General features: G+C 42.1%; 1 protein-coding gene across 1 annotated transcript in view; it reads left to right on the forward strand.

Moving 5' to 3' along the window:
- The first annotated feature begins 346 nt into the window (after window positions 1-346).
- The window catches only part of snupn (snurportin 1), a 35,356-nt gene continuing 15,366 nt past the window's right edge, over window positions 347-20,336 (forward strand). The window contains exons 1-2 of the mRNA XM_023984816.2: window positions 347-434; window positions 12,271-12,441. Coding sequence (XP_023840584.1) covers window positions 12,284-12,441 — 158 coding nt within the window. The 5' untranslated portion in view covers window positions 347-434; window positions 12,271-12,283. The remainder of the gene's footprint in view (window positions 435-12,270; window positions 12,442-20,336) is intronic.

The raw sequence follows: 20,336 nt of genomic DNA on the forward strand, positions 1-20,336 counted from the left end.
CGACTGGGTGTTGTGATCATTGTCAAGAGAAGTTGGAGGCAGTGGAACATGTTCTATTTCAGTGCCAGAAATATGTGAGAGAAGGGGATCGATTGTTATTAGATTTGAGGAGTAATGGGGTTGAAGAGACAGGATTAAGTGAACTGCTGTGGAAATCTTCAGGGGATGTAGCATTTAATTATGTATTTCGTTTCCTTAAGGAGACGAGATTATTGGGTAGGATTTAGACCTTCACTGTCACTGGTCTACACTCCAGTCCAGTTGGTGGCGGTAATGCACCTTAAAGTTGGTTGCCAACCGCCATATAAAACTCACAGAAGAAGAAAGGCCCTGAAACAATACACGACTCCGGGAAGTATTTTGCTTGGCCAACAAAAAATCTGCTGGTAGGAGAAACGTGACATCTCAGCCCGCCTGCCTCGTTCTTCGTCAAGGTAGTTCAAAATCTGGCTAGCTAGCTAACCACTTAGCTAGTCGGTTTATTTATTTTAACAACAGATCGCACAAATGTGAAGAGTTTAAATGCAAGGCAACCAGCCAACTAAAAGTATTTGAATGAATGTTGCGGTCGATGTAGTTAACTACAACAGCTAGCTAGCTGCTAATGCGTATCCATTTGGTCCAACTTGCTGTTTCTTGTCAAGTTGATACAATGTGACACTGACTGACACCCTCTCAGATGTTACATTTTACATCACCCAGTCGTCGCGCACTAAATTGTGACATGCAGTGAGCAACGTTACAGAACATAGAAGTAACGTTGGAAACAAACGTATCCAGGACATAAATTATTCCCATAGCATCCCGGTTCCTACGTCTAACGCTAGCTAGCTCAGCCACAAAGTCAACATTGGCTATATCGTAATGGAAAAAAATAACTTTTGGGCCTTTAATAAAATTTTAGTGTTAGTCATAAAGTTAACATTGTGGTTAAGGTTTGTTTTAACATTTTAAGAAGATAAATTGTAGAAATAGGCAGGGTTTATTAATGGTTGAGCGCAGTGGCGCAGTTAAGCTAAACCAAGAGAGCTAAGGCACCTTTACATGTCGCCGTGTCAAACTTGTTTTTCGGGTAGTCAAATTCTCAAAGAAAAATCTCTGCATGCAGAGCAATGTGTGTTCTTAGCTTATTTTTGCATTTGCTTGTCTGCATTATTCTCCGGGGAAGCAACAGTGGTTAAAAATAAGTGGCAAGAGTTGTGGAACAGGGGAGAGTAAGGGAAGATCTGTATAACATCCAGGAAAAGGTGGGGGCAGGAAGGTCCTCAGGCGGAGAGAGACGGGAGGACAGTGTAGTCACACAAGGCTAAATAGTACATTGAAAGTGGTGGGGAAACGTCCGATTGGGCTCCAGAGTGACACAGCGGTCTAAGGCACTGCATCTCAGTGCACTCAGCAGGCAATATTAACCAGGTGAAATTGTCACTTCTCTTGCGTTCATTGCACGCAGAGTCAATGTATATGCAACAGTTTGGGCTGCCTAATTTGCCAGAATTTTACGTAATTATGACATAACATTGAAGGTTGTGCAATGTAACAGCAATATTTAGACTTATGGATGCCACCCGTTAGATAAAATACTGAACGGTTCCTTATTTCACTGAAAGAATCTTGTTTTCGAGATGTTTTCGAGATGACGTCTTGTTTTCGAGATGATAGTTTCCAGATTCGACCATATTAATGACCTAAGGCTCGTATTTCTGTGTGTTACTATGTTATAACTAAGTCTATGATTTGATAGAGCAGTCTGACAGCGATGGTAGGCAGCAGCAGGCTCGTAAGCATTCATTCAAACAGCACTTTCGTGCGTTTTGCCAGCAGCTCTTCGTTGTGCTTCAAGCATTGAGCTGTTTATGACTTCAAGCCTATCAACTCCCGAGATTAGGCTAGTGTAACTGATGTGCGCGCTAATAGCGTTTCAAACATCACTCGCTCTGAGACTTGGAGTAGTTGTTCCCCTTGCTCTGCATGGGTAACGATGCTTCGAGGGTGGCTGTTGTCGATGTGTTCCTGGTTCGAGCCCAGGTAGGAGAGGGACGGAAGCTATACTGTTACACTGGCAATACTAAAGTGCCTATAAGAACATCCAATAGTCAAAGGTATATGAAATACAAATGGTATAGAGAGAAATAGTCCTATAATTCCTATAATAACTACAACCTAAAACTTCTTACCTGGGAATATTGAAGACTCATGTTAAAAGGAACCACCAGCTATGTTATGTTATGTTCTCATGTTCTGAGCAAGGAACTTAAACGTTAGCTTTTTTACATGACACATATTGCACTTTTACTTTCTTCTCAAACACTTTGTTTTTGCATTATTTAAACCAAATTGAACATGTTTCATTATTTATTTGAGGCTAAATTGATTTTATTGATGTATTATATTAAGTTAAAATAAGTGTTCATTCAGTATTGTTGTAATTGTCATTATTACTAAAAAAATAAAAAAAATAGTCCGATTTAATTGGTATCGGCATTTTTGGTCCTCCAATAATCGGTATCGGCGCTGAAAAATCATAATCGGTCGACCTCTAATCAACCTATTTCTTTCACTTACTTTCACTTAGCTAGCTAACTATATAGCTAAGTGTCATCTAAAATAACCCTAATTTATATGATAGTTCTTATTTGATTAATGGTGGTCGGACACATCTATGTGAAGCTAGCCACAATAGTGTGGCCTAATTCTACTATTTGTATTCATTTGCATCACTGTCAATGACATACTTTTATTTTGAAGACAGACCGCAAATTCCACTATTGTGCCTAATCCTTATTGTGCCAAGCTTCACAACACACAACCTGGTCAACAGGGTTAAGTAGCTGGTTAGCTATTTATTTTCATGAACTGAAGTTCAATTTCAATAGGCGAACAACAAGTGGCTACCTAGCTAATACTTACAAGTATTCCTAAATCATTGCTAAGAGTAATGAAAATGACTGCAGTTTTTATTGGTCATTGTTTTCAGGCTGGTTGTATTGGTACTAGCTAGGTAGCAAGCTAAAGCTAGCTACCCCAGAAGTTGCGGTCAAACAAATTATGCTTTATTACCAACAATGTATTGTAAACAAATCGTTCGTGGCCGGTGTTTGCTTGTTTGCTGACTTTTTTGTACAGCCTTGACAGTGCTACTGTATCGTTTTTGACATGCAAAGACCCAAACGGCGTTCCATATTATGTATGTTGTGAAGCTCATAGCAGTGACGCTATTACCGTGTAACTCCGGTAGGTTAACATCGGAAAAATAGTGCACTTGGTAGTGTTAACCGGTGCTCGACCAGTCGGCGGAAGCCAACATCACCCACGACAGAGAACGGTTGATTGTCTTGGCTTTAATGGATTTCGCCTTTGAGTTGTCTCGCTGAAATTTTGTTAATCTTTCAAATCATTGCTTGACTTGTTGAATGCTCGATCCACATAGCAGACATTGAGTGCTGTGTTGCATGTGGCGTCATGAGTCATGTGCATACCTATATAATGTAGGTACGTCGCCTTTGACTTCTGGTTTGCACATCTGCGTTAAACTGTTTTTTATTGCGTGCTCAGTCCCCTCCTGTACTTCCTGTTTGCTCATGACTGCATGGCCAGGCATGATTCCAACACCATCAAGTTTGCCGATGACACAACAGTGGTAGGCCTGATCACAGGCAACGATGAGACAGCTTATAGGGAGGAGGTCAAATACTTGGCCGTGTGGTGCCAGGACAACAACCTCTCCCTCAACGTGATCAAGACACAGGCGATGATTATGGACTACAGGAAAAGGAGGACCAAGCATGTACCCCTTCACATCGATGGGGCTGTAGTGGAGTAGGTTGAGAGCTTCACGTTCCTTGGTGTCCACATCACCAACAAACTATCATGGTCCAAACATACCAAGACAGTCGTGAAGAGGGCACGACAAATCCTATTTCCCCTCAGGAGACTGAAAAGATTTGGCATGGGTCTTCAGATCCTCAAAAGGCTCTACAGCTGCACCATCGAGAGCATCCTGACTGATTGCATCACTGCCTGGTATGGCAACTGCTCAGCCTCCGACCGCAAGGCGCAACAGTGGGTAGTGTGTATGGCCCAGTACATCACTGTGGCCCATCTTCCTGCCATCCAGGACCTCTATACCAGGCGGTGTCAAAGGAAGGCCCGAAAAATGGTCAAATACTCCAGCCACCCTAGTCATAGACTGTTCTCTCTGCTGCCGCACGGCAAGCAGTATTGGAGTGACAAGTCTTGGTCCAAAAGGCTTCTTAACAGCTTCTACCCCCCCAAGTCATAAGACTCTTGAACAGCTAATCAAATGGCTACCCAGACCCCTCTTTTACGTGGCTGCTAATCTGTGTATTATCTATGCATAGTCATTTTAACTCTACCTACATGTACATATTACTTAAATTAACTAACCGGTGCCCCCGTACATTGACTCTGTACTGGTACCTCCTGTATATAGTCCCGCTATTGTTATTTTACTGCTGCTGTTTTATTTACTTTTATTTTCTATTTGTTTTTTTATTTTTTACTTAACCAACAATGCAGTTTTAGAATAAAGAAGTGTTAAGGGCTTGTAAGTAAGCATTTCACTGTAAGGTCTACTACACCTGTTGTATTCGGCGCATGTGGCAAATAAAGTTTGATTTGATAAAAGAGGCACAGCACACCAACATCAACCTCATTCCAACTGTAAAGAATGGTGGAGGTAGCCTCATGGTTTGGGGCTGCCTCAAGGCCAGGACAGCTTTCTATCAGATGGAAAAATGAATTCCCAAGTCAATCAAGACAATTGCAGGAGAATGTAAGGCTATCTGTGCGCCAATTGAAGCCCAACAGAAGTTGGGTGATGCAACAGCACAATGACCCAAAACACAGTAAATCAACAACAGAATGACTTCGACAGAATAAAAAACGAGATCTGGAGTGGCCCAGTCAGAGGCCTGACCTCAACCCGATTGAGACGCTGTGGCATGACCTCGAGTGATTCACACCAGACATCCCAAGAATATTGCTGAACTGAAACTGTTTTGCAAAAATTCCTCCTGACCGTTGTGCAGGTCCGATCCGCAACTACAGAAAACGTTTGGTTGAGGTTATTGCTGCCAAAGGAGGGTCAAACAGTTATTAAATCCAAGGGTTCACATACTTTTCCCACCCTGCACTGTAAATGTTTACCTTGTGTGTTCAATAAAGACATGAAAATGGTTTATTCGTTTAAGCAGACTTTTTGTCTACTGTTGTGACTTCTTTGCAGAAATCCAGGTAATTCCAAAGGGTTCACATACTTTTTCTTGCCACTGTAACTGTTCACCCAATTCTTAACCCTGTCGTCTGTCGAATGCTCAGTCTGCTATGCGTGCATCTGTTCGCCCAACAACCTTGGTAAAGATTCCGCTCAACCAATAACTGCTGATGACACTATGCCGATTAGCTTGGATAGCCTCTCTGACTTTAAATCTCATATGGGGTGTTGCACTTAACCTTTATACGATAGGCATTTGGGTATGAGATACTAACCCTGAAATTGGTCTCTGAAACGTGGTTAAATTAATTTAGTTCAGATTATGCCATTGAACTAAATGGTTAGAACATCTTTAGGTGCGACAGGTAAAGAAAGGTGGTGGAGTGGCCATTCATGTTACATTTAAATTTTGTGGTGACTCAATCTCTTAAAGCTGAAATATGTCACTTTTTGGTCGAATCAACCAAATTCAGATAGAAATGTTATAGATCTGTCATTCTCATTGAAAGCGAGTTTAAGAAGCGCTAGATTTGTTCTGTGTGCACCATTTCTATGCTTACCGTTCTTAAGTTTTGTGTTTGCGTCTTTTACTTTCAGTGTTGTACGCCAGCTTCAACCAGCTGAAAATAAATATTTTGGTTATGGGAAAATATATTTCAGAGGTTTAATGGTACAATGATTCTCTACACCCCTTAAACTCAACTCTGGAAATTTTTAAGCCAGTTCCACTGCATTGTTCCCCTCTAATCAGGGACTGCTTTAAACCTGGGACACTAGGTGTGTGCAATTAGTTATTAGGTAGAACAGAAAACCAGCAGGCTCCGGACCGTGGGGTAAGAGATGAGTACCGCTGCTCTACACTATAGTTGCTTGTTTTGTCACAATCTGAAATTGGGTGAACTATTAGAATTTTAGCAACTGGGAAATGGCGGAGCCATTTCTGCATAGTGCATATTTTTGATATTTCTGTTACGAAGCAATTTGAGCATTTGTTTACTGGAAGTACATTTATTTGTTGCGTGTGTCTATCTCCCTCCTGCCATGGTGGATGAAGTTTAGAACTTTATCTGATATACTAGTCCCTTTAATGGTTTCTTAACTGGTCATTCTGGGTGATTTAAAATATTGATTAGTTATCACCAGCCTCAGATCATTTAAAGAGTACCTGTATTGATTTGAACTTAAAAGGATACTTCAGAATTTGGCAATTAAGCCCTTTGTCTACTTCCCTAGAGTCAGATGAACTTGTGGATACTATTTGCATGTCTCTGTGTCCAGTATGAAGGAAGTTAGAGGTAGTTTCGAGAGCCAATGCTAACTAGCGTTAGCACAATTAATGGAATTCTATGGGTATCTGCTAGCAGAAACAATGGTTTTAATCAAATCAATTATTGTAGTAGCAGCTAGGCTAGTCCGTGCGCAAGATTAGAGTAGGCCTAATAAAAAATATTTACGGAAGAAGCCTTTGACTCTACTGAACTGCCACCGTAGGCCTATACAGGTGCCACCTGTATAGGTGGCACCTGTATAGGTGCCACCTTCCGGAGACACCTGAAACCCCACCTCTTTAAGGAATACCTAGGATAGGATAAAGTAATCCTTCTAACCCCCCCCCCCCCTTAAAAGAGTTAGATGCACTATTGTAAAGTGGTTGTTCCACTGGATATCATAAGGTGAATGCACCAATTTGTAAGTCGCTCTGGATAAGAGCGTCTGCTAAATGACTTAAATGTAAATGTAATACAGCACAGCTATTGGTAAGGAAGCACACAAAGTTTTGGATTAGAAAGAGAGCAGGCCGGGGCGCAGGCTTAGAATATCCATGATGTATTTATTGGAGTTAATGACCTCACAATAAGCCAGATTTGAGTAACTTACATTGTGGTGCTGAAACTTGAAGCAGCAGCTGCGGCAAAATCAATTGCAAATGGACAATTATGCCCAAGTCGAGTGGGCATAATTAATTTCAGCCATCTATATTTTAATTAGACTTCACTTACAAGGGCTTTGTGTTGGAGCTTATTTTTCCCTATTTAAGAAATAAGAGGTAGGCCTACCTGTTTGACAGACAAAATTAGGCTATATGGTGGTATAGACAAGATGGTGCCGACAGACATGGCAGCTCTGCTTCTAGCTCTTTGCAGTGTATATATCTATTTTTTGTGTTATTTCTTACGTTATTAGCCCAGAATGTTTAGTGTTATTACATACAGCTGGAATTAACTTTTGGATATCAGAGTGGCGGTAACTCACCAGCATTACGACCAGAAATACGACTTTCCCGAATTGGATCCTTTGTTCTTACCCCCCAGGGCAATTGAACTTATCCCAGAGGCTGCTCCAAGACGCTGCCGCCGGAGAAAGAGGTATTCGGAATGGACTTCTAGTCCGACTGAGGTGTGCTCACCATCCACCGCTTCCGAGTATATGACTCGCTAATGTTCAGTCTCTGGACAATAAAGTAGACGAGCTCAGGGCGAGGATCTCCTTCCAGAGAGACATCAGGGACTGTAACATACTCTGTTTCACAGAATCATGACTCCCTCCGGATATACTGTCCCCGTCCATACAGCCATCTGGGTTCTCAGTACATTGCACAGACAGGAATAAAGAACTCAGTATATACATATGAAGAATGAAGGCGGGGGTGTATGTTTCATGATTAACTACTCATGGTGGGATTGTGATAACATACAGAAACTCAAGTCCTTTTGTTCACCCGACCTAGAATACCTCACAATCAAATGCCGACCGTATTACCTCCCAAGAGAATTCTCTTCAGTTATAGTCACAGCCGTGTATATTCCCCCTCAAGCCGATACCACAATGTCCCTCAAGCTACACTGGACTTTGTGCATACTGGAAACCACATCTTGAGGCCACATTTATTGTAGTTGGGGATTTTAACAAAGCATATTTGAGGAAAACCCCAGCAAAGTTCTATTAACACATTGACTGTAGTACTTGCGCTGCTAAAACGCTCGATTACTGCTACTCCCCCTTTCGTGATGTCTACAAGGCCCTCCCTATGGCAAATCAGATCGCGACTCCATTTTGCTCCTCCCTTCCTATAGGCAGATACTCAAACAGGAAGTACCCGTGCTAAGGTCTACTCAACGCTGGTCTGACCAATTGGAATCCATGCTCCAAGATTGTTTTGATCACGTGGACTGGTATATGTTCCGGGTAGCCTCCTAAGAATAACATTGACATATACATGGACATGGTGACTGAGTTCATCGGGAAGTGTATAGGCAATGTTGTTACCACTGTGACTATTAAAACATACCCAAACCGGAAACTGTGGATAGACGGCAGTATTCGCGCAAAACTGAAAGTGCGAACCACTGCATTTAACCATGGCAAGGTGACTGGGAATATTTGTTGAATACAAACAGTGTAGTTATTCCCTATGTAAGGCAATCAATCAAACAAGCAAAGCGTCAGTATAGAGACAAAGTGGAGTCGCAATCCAACGGCTCAGACATGTGGCAGGGTCTACAGATAATCACAGATTACAAAGGGAAATCCAGCCACGTCGCAGACATTTTAAGTGAGTTAACCCTCGCAAGGCTGCCAGCCCAGACGGTATCCCTAGCCGCGTCCTCAGAGCATGTGCAGACCAGCTGGCTGGAGTGTTTATGGACATATTCAATCTCTCCCTATCCCAGTCTGCTGTCCCCACATGCTTCAAGATGTCCACCATTGTTCCTGTACCCAAGAAAGCAAATGTAACAGACCTCAAAGACTATCGCCCCGTAGCACTCACTTCTGTCATCATGAAGTGCTTTGAGAGGCTAGTTAAGGATCTTATCACCTACCTTACCTGACACCCTAGGCCCACTTCAATTTGCATACTGCCCCAATAGATCCACAGAATGCAATCAACATTGCACTGCACGCTGCCCTATCCCATCTGGACAAGAGGAATACCTATGTAAGAATGCTATTCATTAACTATAGCTCAGCCTTCAGTGCCATAGTACCCTCCAAGCTCATCATTAAGCTTGGGGCCTTGGGTCTGAACCCTGCCCTGTGCAATTGGGTCCTGGACTTCCTGGCAGGCCGCCCCCAGGTGGTGAAGGTAGGAAACAACACATCCACTTCACTGATCCTCAACACGGGCCCCACAAGTGGGCCTGCTCAGCCGCCTCCTGTACTCCCTGTTCACCCATGATTGCGTGGCAACGCAGGCCTCCAACTCAATCATCAAGTTTGCAGACGACACAACGGTGGTAGGTCTGATTACCAACAATGATGAGACAGCCTACAGGGAGGAGGTGAGGGCCCTGGCGGAGTGGTGCCTGAAAAATAACCTCTCCCTCAATGTCAACAAAATGAAAGAGCTGATCTTGAACTTCAGGAAACAGCAGAGGGAGCACACCCCTATCCACATCGGCGGGACCGCTGTTGAGAAGGTGAAAAGCTTCAAGTTCCTCGACGTACACATCACTGACAATCTGAAATGGTCCACCCACACAGACAGTGTGGTGTAGTAGACACAACAGCGCCTCTTCAACATCAGAGGGCTGAAGAAATTGGCTTTGCCATTAAGACCCTCACAAACTTCTACAGATGCACAATTGATCGTCCTGTCGGGCTGTATCACCGCCTGGTGCGGCAACTGCACAGCCCGCAAACGCAGGGCTCTCCAGGAGGGGGTGCGGTCTGCCCGACACATCACCGGGGGCACACTGCCTGCCCTCCAGGACATCTACAGCACCCGACGTCACAGGAAGGCCATAAAGATCAAGGACATCAACCACCCGAGCCTCTTTCTGTTCACCCCACTACCATCCAGAAGGCCAGGTCAGTACAGGTGAATCAAAGCTGGGACCGAGAGACTGAAAAACAGCTTCTATCTCAAGGCCATTTGACTGTTAAATGGTCATCACTAGCCAGTTACCACCCGGTTACTCAACCCTCCATCTTAGAGGCTGCTGCCATATATACATAGACATAGAATCACTGGTCACTTTAATAATGTTTACGTACTGCTTTACTAATTTCATATGTATATACTGTATTCTATTCTACTGTATTTTAGTCAATGCCACTCCAACATTGCTCGTCCTAATATTTTATATATTTTTCAATTCCATTCTTTTACTTTATATTTGTGTGTATTGTTGTGAATTGTTAGATACTACTGCATTGTTGGAGCTAGGAACACAAGCATGTCGCTACACCCGCAATAAAATGTGCTAAATATGTGTATGTGACCAATAAAATTTGATTTGATATCCATAGATTTGTCAGTCAATTCCTCCACCCACCCTGCACTCTTCCAATAGCCTAACTCCATGTCAGTGAAGGGCTGTTAAGTTAAACCTTGAATGGAGGGGGTATGAGAGGCTATGCCATGGATTATTCTTTAAATTCTTCAAGCTTTGTTAAGTTGGTTGTTGAACATTGCTAGACAGCCATTTTCAAGTCTTGCCATAGATTTTCAAGCAGATTTAAGTCAAAACTTTAACTAGGCAACTCAGGAACGTTCAATGTCGTCTTGGTAAGCAACTCGTGTGTTTTACGTTATAGTCCAGCTGAAAGGTGAATTTGTCTTCCAGTGTCTGTTGGAAAGCAGACTGAAAACGGTTTTCTCCTAGGATTTTGTATGTGCATAGCTCTGTTCCGTTTATTCCCCCCCCCCCCCCCCCCAAAAAAACTCCCTAATCCTTGCCGATGACAAACATACCCATATGCAGCCACAACCATGCTTGAAAATATGAAGAGGTGTACTCAGTGTTGTGTTGCATTTGCCCCAAACATAACATTCATTTCTTTGCCACAGTTTTTGCAGTTTTACTTTTGTGCCTAAGCAAGATGCATGTTTTGGAATATTTTTATTCTGTTCAGGCTTCTTTCTTTTCACTCTCATTTAGGTTAGTATTGTGGCGTAACTACAATGTTGATCCATCCTCAGTTCTCTTGTAACAGCCATTAAACTCTGTAACTGTTTTAAAATTACTATTGGCCTCATGGTGAAATCCTTGAGCGGTTTCCTTCCTCTCCGTCAACTGTGTTAGGAAGGACACTTGTATCTTTGTAGTGACTGGGTGTATTGATACATTATCCAAAGTGTAATTAATAACTTTACCATGCTCAAAGGGATATTCAATGTCTGCTTGTTTGTTCAAGCATGGGGGTGGCATATTTTCGGACAACTCAGAACATTGGACACCGCGTTCAGCCAAGGGTTTGCAACATCCTAAATTGTTAGAAAATAGAAGAAAAAAAATCATAAAGAAAGTACTCATATTTGTACTGTTTTTTCCCCCCCACCTTCTTGCCATTTAAAGCTAGTTTTAAGGAGGAAAATGATTTAGGCCTAACTACTTACAAAAAGTATGCTTCTGATGAAGAGCTACAAAATAATGTAAATAGCCCTTTTGTTCTTAACTGATTTGCCTAGTTAAATAAAGGTTACATTTTCATTTAAATGTTTTTAAATAAAATGAACTATTTTACATTCCCTGCAACCAACCATAAATGTTTCCATGGCCAAATATTCCCAGATTTTCCTAAAACAGCCACACGTGGTCTCTCATTTCTCCATAATCAAATTTTGCACAAGGCAAAAGAGTAGGCTCGGTGCGCATTAATTGCTCGTTCGGTGCAGCAGACTGCAGGGGTGTAGTGTTGCCAGGGCGTCCTATCAGCCACGGTGTGTGTTTCATTGACCTCTTTACTGCATCTATCCTTATTGTAAGGTTCCAAACGTTGCACTGACTTCATATAGCATATAATTGATTGACTTCCACAGAGAGCTTGTATTATATGTGCAAATAGTTTGTGATGGGAAGAGGTACATGACACATGCCAAATTGCCTGGGGTGGTGACACTATATGCACTATAGCAAATTAGCTAACGATTTTGGCATATTGATCAGACAACTTGCATTATCATCCAGTTTGAGTTTGGTAGCTCTGTTGTCAGCTCCATATTGCGCTCTAGTAGAAGTGGCTCCTTGATATATCAAGGGTCAGCTGAGCTCACCACACACCTCCCTAACTCATGCCTTTGTGTGTATTTCCAGGCTCACCACCACCATGGATGACCTCACCCAAGCTCTCTCGGCCAGCTTCGCCGTCTCGAAGGAGGCCAACAGCACAGCGGCCCCCCACCCACGGATGGCCCAGTACAAGACCAAGTTCAGCGTTTTGGAGCAAAGCGAGCGACGGCGGCGCTTTCTAGATCTGCAGAAAACGTTAGTTCCCTAACCAATTACAGGCCAAGTCCATACACAACTTGGCCTACTAGCCCCTAACCCCTAGGAACTTCATATGGTTGTGGGCAGCTCCATCCTGCCCTCTAATAGGCTATGTGGTTTTCAACGGATGGCTTATTGCTAGCTGCTAATGAATATATCTGACTGAAGCCCTGTAGCTGTAAGCCTGCACATCCATATCAGACTCATTACATAAGGTCAGACAGTTTAAAGGTCATTTATATCTGGACGAGTCGGAAAAGGTAGCCCTTACCTGGACACTGATAAGCTTCTAAATTGGAATGCATTGGCTGTACAGTAACATGCTATACATGACATCAGAGCTCAGAGTCTCCGCTTCACAAATCTGTATGGGTTTTGACTGACAGCCGTTCTAAATTTGAGCTCCGCACACGACAAGAAGTTGCCCCCATCCCTCCAGCTAATTGGGCAAATTTTGCAAATGTTTTGTTTAGGGATGCACCGATATGAGATTTTTGGTTGATACCGATATGAGATTTTCCTTGCCAAATAAAACGATACCGATAACCGATTTCTTTTGAAATTTTAGCGGCCTTTTAAGCATTCTAGTACAGTTAAATAGTTAACACACACACACACTGACCAAAAAGTTGTTTTGTTGGCATTTACATATCTCACCATTAGCAGTAAAACATAATCAAAACCTATTTCTTTCACTTACTTGCTGTGCTGTTTCGTTGTTCATTTGATCAGTCTCAACCAGGATTTCATCATACATGTCAAGCAGTGAAGTTTCAGCTCTGTCCGTGGCCTCTCTTCCTCGGTGCGCACTATCAGTGTGTCCGTTTCCATCTCCAGCTGTGTCTGTAACATTTCACATAAACCCTGTTTCTTGTCTGCATCAAAGTAGCGGTCTTTGTACCTAGCATCGAGCATGGTGGCGAGGCTCAGAGAGAATGCCACGAATCGCTTGTTCACAGCCTCTAGTAGAGTACTTTTCCAAGTTAACCCCACGGTCTGTGTTGGTATTTTTGTTGAGCAGGCGTTTCAATGCCATTACAGAGGGTATCACGTCTGCTGCAGACACAGTTGAGCTTAGTTCTCGAGTCAGTTGTTTGAATGGAGCTAGGAGTTTTGAAGATTCACACATGTTCTCAAATGCCATTGAACTGGCAGCAGTGGTATGAGAACCAGCACATTCTTGAGCATGCAATCCGGCTTTCCTCAGTACGAAATCCTCGTCGACCCACTGTGCTGCGAGACTCCGCATGCTCATGGGGCTGACATCGCAGGTCAAATGTCAGCCGTGAAGCTAATAGCAGTGACGCCCATAGCAAAAAGTACATGGATGTGAGTGTCAACAATACTGTGTAACTCCAGCAGGGCAACATCTGAAAAATGGTGCCTACTTGGTAGTGTGTACCGGTGCTCGACCAGTCGGCGAAAGCAAACATCATCCACGACAGAGAACGGTTGATTGTCAAGGGCAATGAATTCCATTATCTTGGCATTAATGGATTTCGCCTTTGAGTTGTCTCGCTGAAATGTCATTACTCTTTCAAATGACTGCTCGATCCACACAGCAGACATTGTGGGCTAGGTTAGGAATGCTGTGTTGCACGTGTAGCGCTATATTTTTCGTGTTTAAATTTTTTATTTTTTTTAAATTTATTTTAAACATAAAAAATATATATATATATAATTAAAAAATAATAATAATAATTTTATATCGTGCATCCCTAATTTTGTTGTCTGGGTGAGCAGACACATGCACATTTGTGGCCTGCTGGAGGTCATTTTGCAGGGCTCTGGCAGTGCTCCTCCTTGCACAAAGGCGGAGGTAGCGGTCCTGCTGCTGGGTTGTTGCCGTCCTACGGCCTCCTCCACGTCTCCTGATGTACTGGCCTGTCTCCTGGTAGCGCCTCCATGCTCTGGACACTACGCTGACAGACACAGCAAACCTTCTTGCCACAGCTCGCATTGATGTGCCATCCTGGATGAGCTGCACTACCTGAGCCACTTGTGTGGGTTGTAGACTCCGTCTCATGCTACCACTAGAGTGAAAGCACCGCCAGCATTCAAAAGTGACCAAAACATCAGCCAGGAAGCATAGGAACTGAGAAGTGGTCTGTGGTCACCACCTGCAGAACCACTCCTTTATTGGGGGTGTCTTGCTAATTGCCTATAATTTCCAACTTTTGTCTATTCCATTTGCACAACAGCGTGTGACATTTTTGTCAATCAGTGTTGCTTCCTAAGTGGACAGTTTGATTTCACAGAAGTGTGATTGACTTGGAGTTACATTGTGTTGTTTAAGTGTTCCCTTTATTTTTTTGAGCAGTGTATTATTCCACCATTATTTAACCAGGTAGGCCAGTTGAGAACAAGTTCTCATTTACAACTGCGACCTGGCCAAGATAAAGCAAAGCAGTGCGACAAAAACAACAGAGACACACATAAACAAACATACAGTCAATAACACAATMGAAAAATGTGTATACAGTGTGTGCAAATGAAGTAAGGAGGTAAGGCAATAAATAGGCCAATAGTGGCAAAGTAATTACAATTTAGCAATTAACACTAGAGTGATAGATGTGCAGAAKAGGATGTGCAAGTAAAAATACTGGTGTGCAAAAGAGCAGAAAAACAAAAACAAATATGGGGATGAGGTAGGTAGTTGGATGGGCTATTTACAGATGGGCTGTGTACAGCTGCAGCGATCGGTAAGCTGCTCTGACAGCTGACACTTAAAGTTAGTGAGGGAGATATGTCTCTAACTTCAGTGATAAAAAAAAGAAAAAAAAGATTCAATTCGTTCTAGTCATTGGCAGCAGAGAACTGGAAGGAAAGGTGGCCAAAGGAGGTGTTGGCTTTGGGGGATGACCAGTGAAATATACCTGCTGGAGCGTGTGCTACGGGTGGGTGTTGCGATGGTGACTAGTGAGCTGAGATAAGGCGGAGCTTTAGACTTATAAGATGACCTGGAGCCAGTGGGTTTGGCGACGGATATGAAGCGAGGACCAGCCAACAAGACCATACAGGTCCCAATGGTGGGTAGTATATGGGGCTTTGGTGACAAAACTGATGGCACTGTGATAGACTGCATCCAATTTGCTGAGTTGTGTTGGAGGCTATTTTGTAAACGACATCGCAGAGGTCAAGGATCGGTAGGATAGTCAGTTTTAAGAGGGTATGTTTGGCAGCACGAGTGTCATATTATGGCATGAACAGCTCTGTAAGACAAATAAGTAATTCCGGTAAATTTCAAGAACTTTGAAAGTTTCTTCAAGTGCAGTYGCAAAAACCATCAAGCGCGAAGATTAAACTGGCTCTCATGAGGACCGCCACAGGAAAAGAAGACCCAGAGTTCTCTGTTGCAGAGGATAAATTCATTAGCGTTACCAGCCTCTCAAATTGCAGCCCAAATAAATGCTTCATAGAGTTCATGTAACAGACACATCTCAACATCAACTGTTCAGAGGAGGCTGCGTGAATCAGGCTTTCATGGTTGAATTTCTGCAAAGAAACCACTACTAAAGGACACCAATAAGAAGAAGAGACTTGCTTGGGCCGAGAAACACGAGCAATGGACATTAGACCGGTGGAAAATGTCCTTTGGTCTGATGAGTTCAAAWAAAAAAAWWAAWAATAATAATAATAATTGGTTCCAACCACTGTGTCTTTGTGAGACACAGAGTAGGTGAACGGATTATCTTCGCATGTGTGGTTCCCCCCGTGAAGCATGGAGGAGGAGGTGTGATGTTGTAGGGGTGCTTTGCTGGTGACACTGTCTGTGATTTATTTAGAATTCAAGGCACACTTAACCAGTATGGCAACAGCAGCATTCTGAAGCGATACGCCATCCCATCTGGTTTACGCTTAGAGGGACTATAATTTGTTTTTTAACAGGACAATAACCCAACACACCTCCAGGCTGTGTAAGGGCTATTTGACCAAGAAAGATTGTGATGAAGTCCTGCATCAGATTACCTGTCCTCCACAATCCCCCTACCTCAACCCAATTGAGATGGTTTGTGTTAGCATCTGAGGTTATTCATCAATAACACAGACCCCAAAGCAAATCAGGGGAACAAAATGTATTTGAGCAGGACAAATCATAGGTGCTATGCTGAAAAGTAGACGTTCAGTCTTCCCTTCAGTTTTTCTCCACAGAACAAAGGACAGGATGCCACTTATAACCCCCCCACCCTAGCCTGGGGCTGGCCAATCAGAAGTCGTTGCAGGACAACATGGCCAAATAACAAGTATCTAACTCCAGACTCAATGTACAGACCATTGAGAACGTGGCCCACGTAGCTCTGAGTTCATGACTGACATCCCACAGATCTTAAACAGATGTTGAACTGAAAACCAACTCCTATTGATCGTTAATCCTTGTCCTCTCGTCCCCTGCGTTGTGTATTTATCTTCAAAATATTCTTATATTTGGGATAAGTTGGACCGCAGAGTGAAGGAAAAGCACGTAACAAGTGCTCAGCATATGTGGGAACTCCTTCAAGACTTGGAAAAGCATTCCAACCCTACCTTGTCACAACACAACTGATTGGCTCAAACGCATTAAGAAGGAAAGAAATTCCACAAATTAACTTTTAACAAGGTACACCTGTTAATTGAAATGGATTCCAGGTGACCACCTCATGAAGGTTGAGAGAATGCCAAGAGTGTGCAAAGAATTGCTACTTTGAAGAATCTCACATTATAAAATATTTTGATTTAATTTTTTTTGCTTACCACATGATTCTATATGTGTTATTTCATAGTTTTGATGTCTTCACTATTCTACAATGTAGAAAATAGTACAAATAAAGAAAAACCCTTGAATGAGTAGGTTTGTCCAAACTTTTGACTCGTACTGTATGTAATATTTCAGTTTTTTGAATTTGTATAAACATTTCTAATAACCCGTTTTTGCTTTGTCATTATGGGGATGTTGTGTGTAGATTTGAGGGGGGGGAACAATTTAATCCATTTTTGAATAAGGCTGTAACGTAACAAAATGTGGAATAAAGTCAAGGGGTCTGAATATTTTCAGAATTAACTATCTGATTGACATTGCGGTTGCATAAGGGCTCGAAATTAAGGGTGTCCCGCAAACAAATTCTTGGACGTTCAAGTCAACTCTGGGACGATGGTTACAAAGTTCAACAACCACGGTCAATCCCAAAATGTTAAAACGTATGGGACTGATGGAAGAGATCTGAACATTTAGCTTAAAATGTTGATAAACTATTATTTCTACACATTATAAGCACAAATGTACCAAAATGCAAGTAGCAGGAAAACACTGTTCTGATGCGCACCGCACATGCCAGTGGTTTCATATGACAGAGAATAATTTAGAGGGTAGTTCTAAAGATGCATCAACTAGCATGGGTTGCTAATATGGCTATTATTGTGACTTTGGCTGTTGAAAACGTTGATTTAAAAAATAAATAAAAAACAGAAGAGAAATGCTGATTTCAATGGCACATGAAGTGTTTATCAAATAATTCCCTCAACATTTCTATGGTCGGATTTTGGCTATGCTACTTTGAAGCAAGTTAAGAAATGCCTCAAATGACCAGCTTTCAAACTATTTATGGTTTGAAAATGCTGTCTGTGCCTCGAGCTCAGATTGCAAGGTAGTGATGTGCGGTGGGCAACAGGCACTGACCTTTCTCTCTGCTCTTGTGACCATTTGATCTGAACAAGTATGTCGACAGAATCAAGTCTTGACATGTTTAATGTGAAACATCCTACATTAAATTTGTGAAATCTGACTGGTGACTACATCTCTTATGTAATTAAAAGTCAAGTTTGGATTCATTTTCTGCTGCCTCCCTCATGTCAGCATCGGTGTGCACATAAGGCTATAGCCAATGCGCATATCACCTTTACCATGTCGTGTCTTTGCTATCGTTAAATTGAAGACTTACTAGTTTTTATCATAGATTCCTATAATTAGGGATTACGCCATCACTTGAGTAATAACGAAACTAATTAACTATGAATTYGAGGGCACCAGGGAAAGTTATTAGATTACAAGGTTATTATTTCCCAATATAACCTTTCAGATATTTTCCTATCTGATCAATGGTCTTCTAATTAAATTTGTATTTACTCTACCTTACGTCAGTCTCATTCCAAACGTCGTAAATCGCTGATCTGCACGAACCCAGTCTTCACTATGAGTCATCCATACATCAATTGTCTTAAATCATTTATTTATTACTAACTAATTAATTCACAGAAATGCATAAACAAACAAACTTAAAATAGTTACATGAAATGGTRGAGGGAATATGCCCTAGTGGGCTAAACCGGCATGGCGGCTGTTAGACAAAGGGAAAGTTGCGTTCGACTAAGAATTCACTACAGAGTCCATAACTATAACAATTGACATGCTAATCCTTACACATGAACGCTCACTCATTCGGGAACAATTGCAATCAATATATATATAGTTACGTCCAGTGTGTGTGTCCTTGGTCGTTGGAGAGAAGTTCGTTTTGGTTGGAGTGAAGTTCTGTCTCGGTTGTTGATTGTTCAGAGTGTCATTCGTTAGAGAATGGATGTTTCGGCGGTTGTCTTTCTTCGCGTTCAATGATACCGAATTCCTAGCTGCAGACTAGAAGTCAATATCAAAGACTTGTTATGATTCGTATAAGAGTTTTAACCACGTGGGATGGTTAAAAGATTCAGCAGTCTGTTCTCAAACCTTTGTCCTCTCGTGATTGAGAGAAACATGGTCTGGGGTAATTTCTTAAAAGTTGGCTTTTATTCAGATAGCAGAGAGGGGTGGTCCCATGGTCTCTGACCGAACTGGCTCAGGGGCGGTCCTTGGATTTAGTTCAAATACAACCGGGAGTTGTATTTCCTTCATTAAACAGTTCAACATCATATTACACAATTATACAAACAGTATCATACTCACTCATTCATTTTATACAACACACAGATGTAAACTTCATATCTGAGGTTATTATATAAACAGCGGTATGGTAATGTGGGCCCACAGTCTCTCCTGAGTTTCTCACATGGTGACCAATGGACATGTTAATAGCTGGACTCCCCACCGGCCTTTAATACTTTTTCCGGAACATGAAATCTGTTCGTACCTCAAGTTCTGTGAGGTGGAAGAGAATTCCTTTGTCCTGAAAGTTTACTCTCTCTCTTAATACTGTTTAGCCATGAGGAGATCCTCAGGAATTTACAACGTCTCTCTGTGATCACAGCATGGGTTGAAGGAGCAAAGGGGGAGGCAGGGAGAGGGGGATGGGGTTTGCTATACCCACGCAGGCAACGTCATGACAACCATGTAGGGCAATTATTTAAGCACATTTAAAGCAACTATTTTCAAATATTATTCCAATGTTGGCCTTTTTAGAGGTACATTTTTTTGGGGTGTATTTCTGGCTCAGTTGACAGACCCATTCATCTAGTTCAGTAGGCCCTGTACTCTTATTTGCCTATTAAATCACTGTTATGCACAAAACAATGAACCATCATCATTGTGTGTTCTCCCAGCTTCATGGATTGAAAGAGGTGCGTAATTCCAGTCCATATAATAGGCCTACAGTATGGATAGCCGAATCACTGATACAATTCCTACCTCAAAGCTCTGCCCCTTTTTTTGTGCGCTGTCGGGAGCACCATTCGGACTGATATAAATTGCTAGTTGGACCATAGGTTGGGAGCATTACAATAATTTGGGTCCGGGGCTGTTGGAACCGAATCTGTTTATTTATACCTAGCTTAACAAGTCACCCAATTAATACAGTGCCTTGCAAAAGTATTCAGACACCATGGATTTGTTCAAATTTTATTTTGTTACAAAGTGGGATTAAAATGGATTTGTCTTTCTTTTTTTCTTTTTTTTACAATATCTACAAAATACTCTAACGTCAAAGTGG

This window comes from Salvelinus sp. IW2-2015, linkage group LG4q.1:29, assembly GCF_002910315.2.
Source record: "Salvelinus sp. IW2-2015 linkage group LG4q.1:29, ASM291031v2, whole genome shotgun sequence".
Taxonomy (NCBI): domain Eukaryota; kingdom Metazoa; phylum Chordata; class Actinopteri; order Salmoniformes; family Salmonidae; genus Salvelinus; species Salvelinus sp. IW2-2015.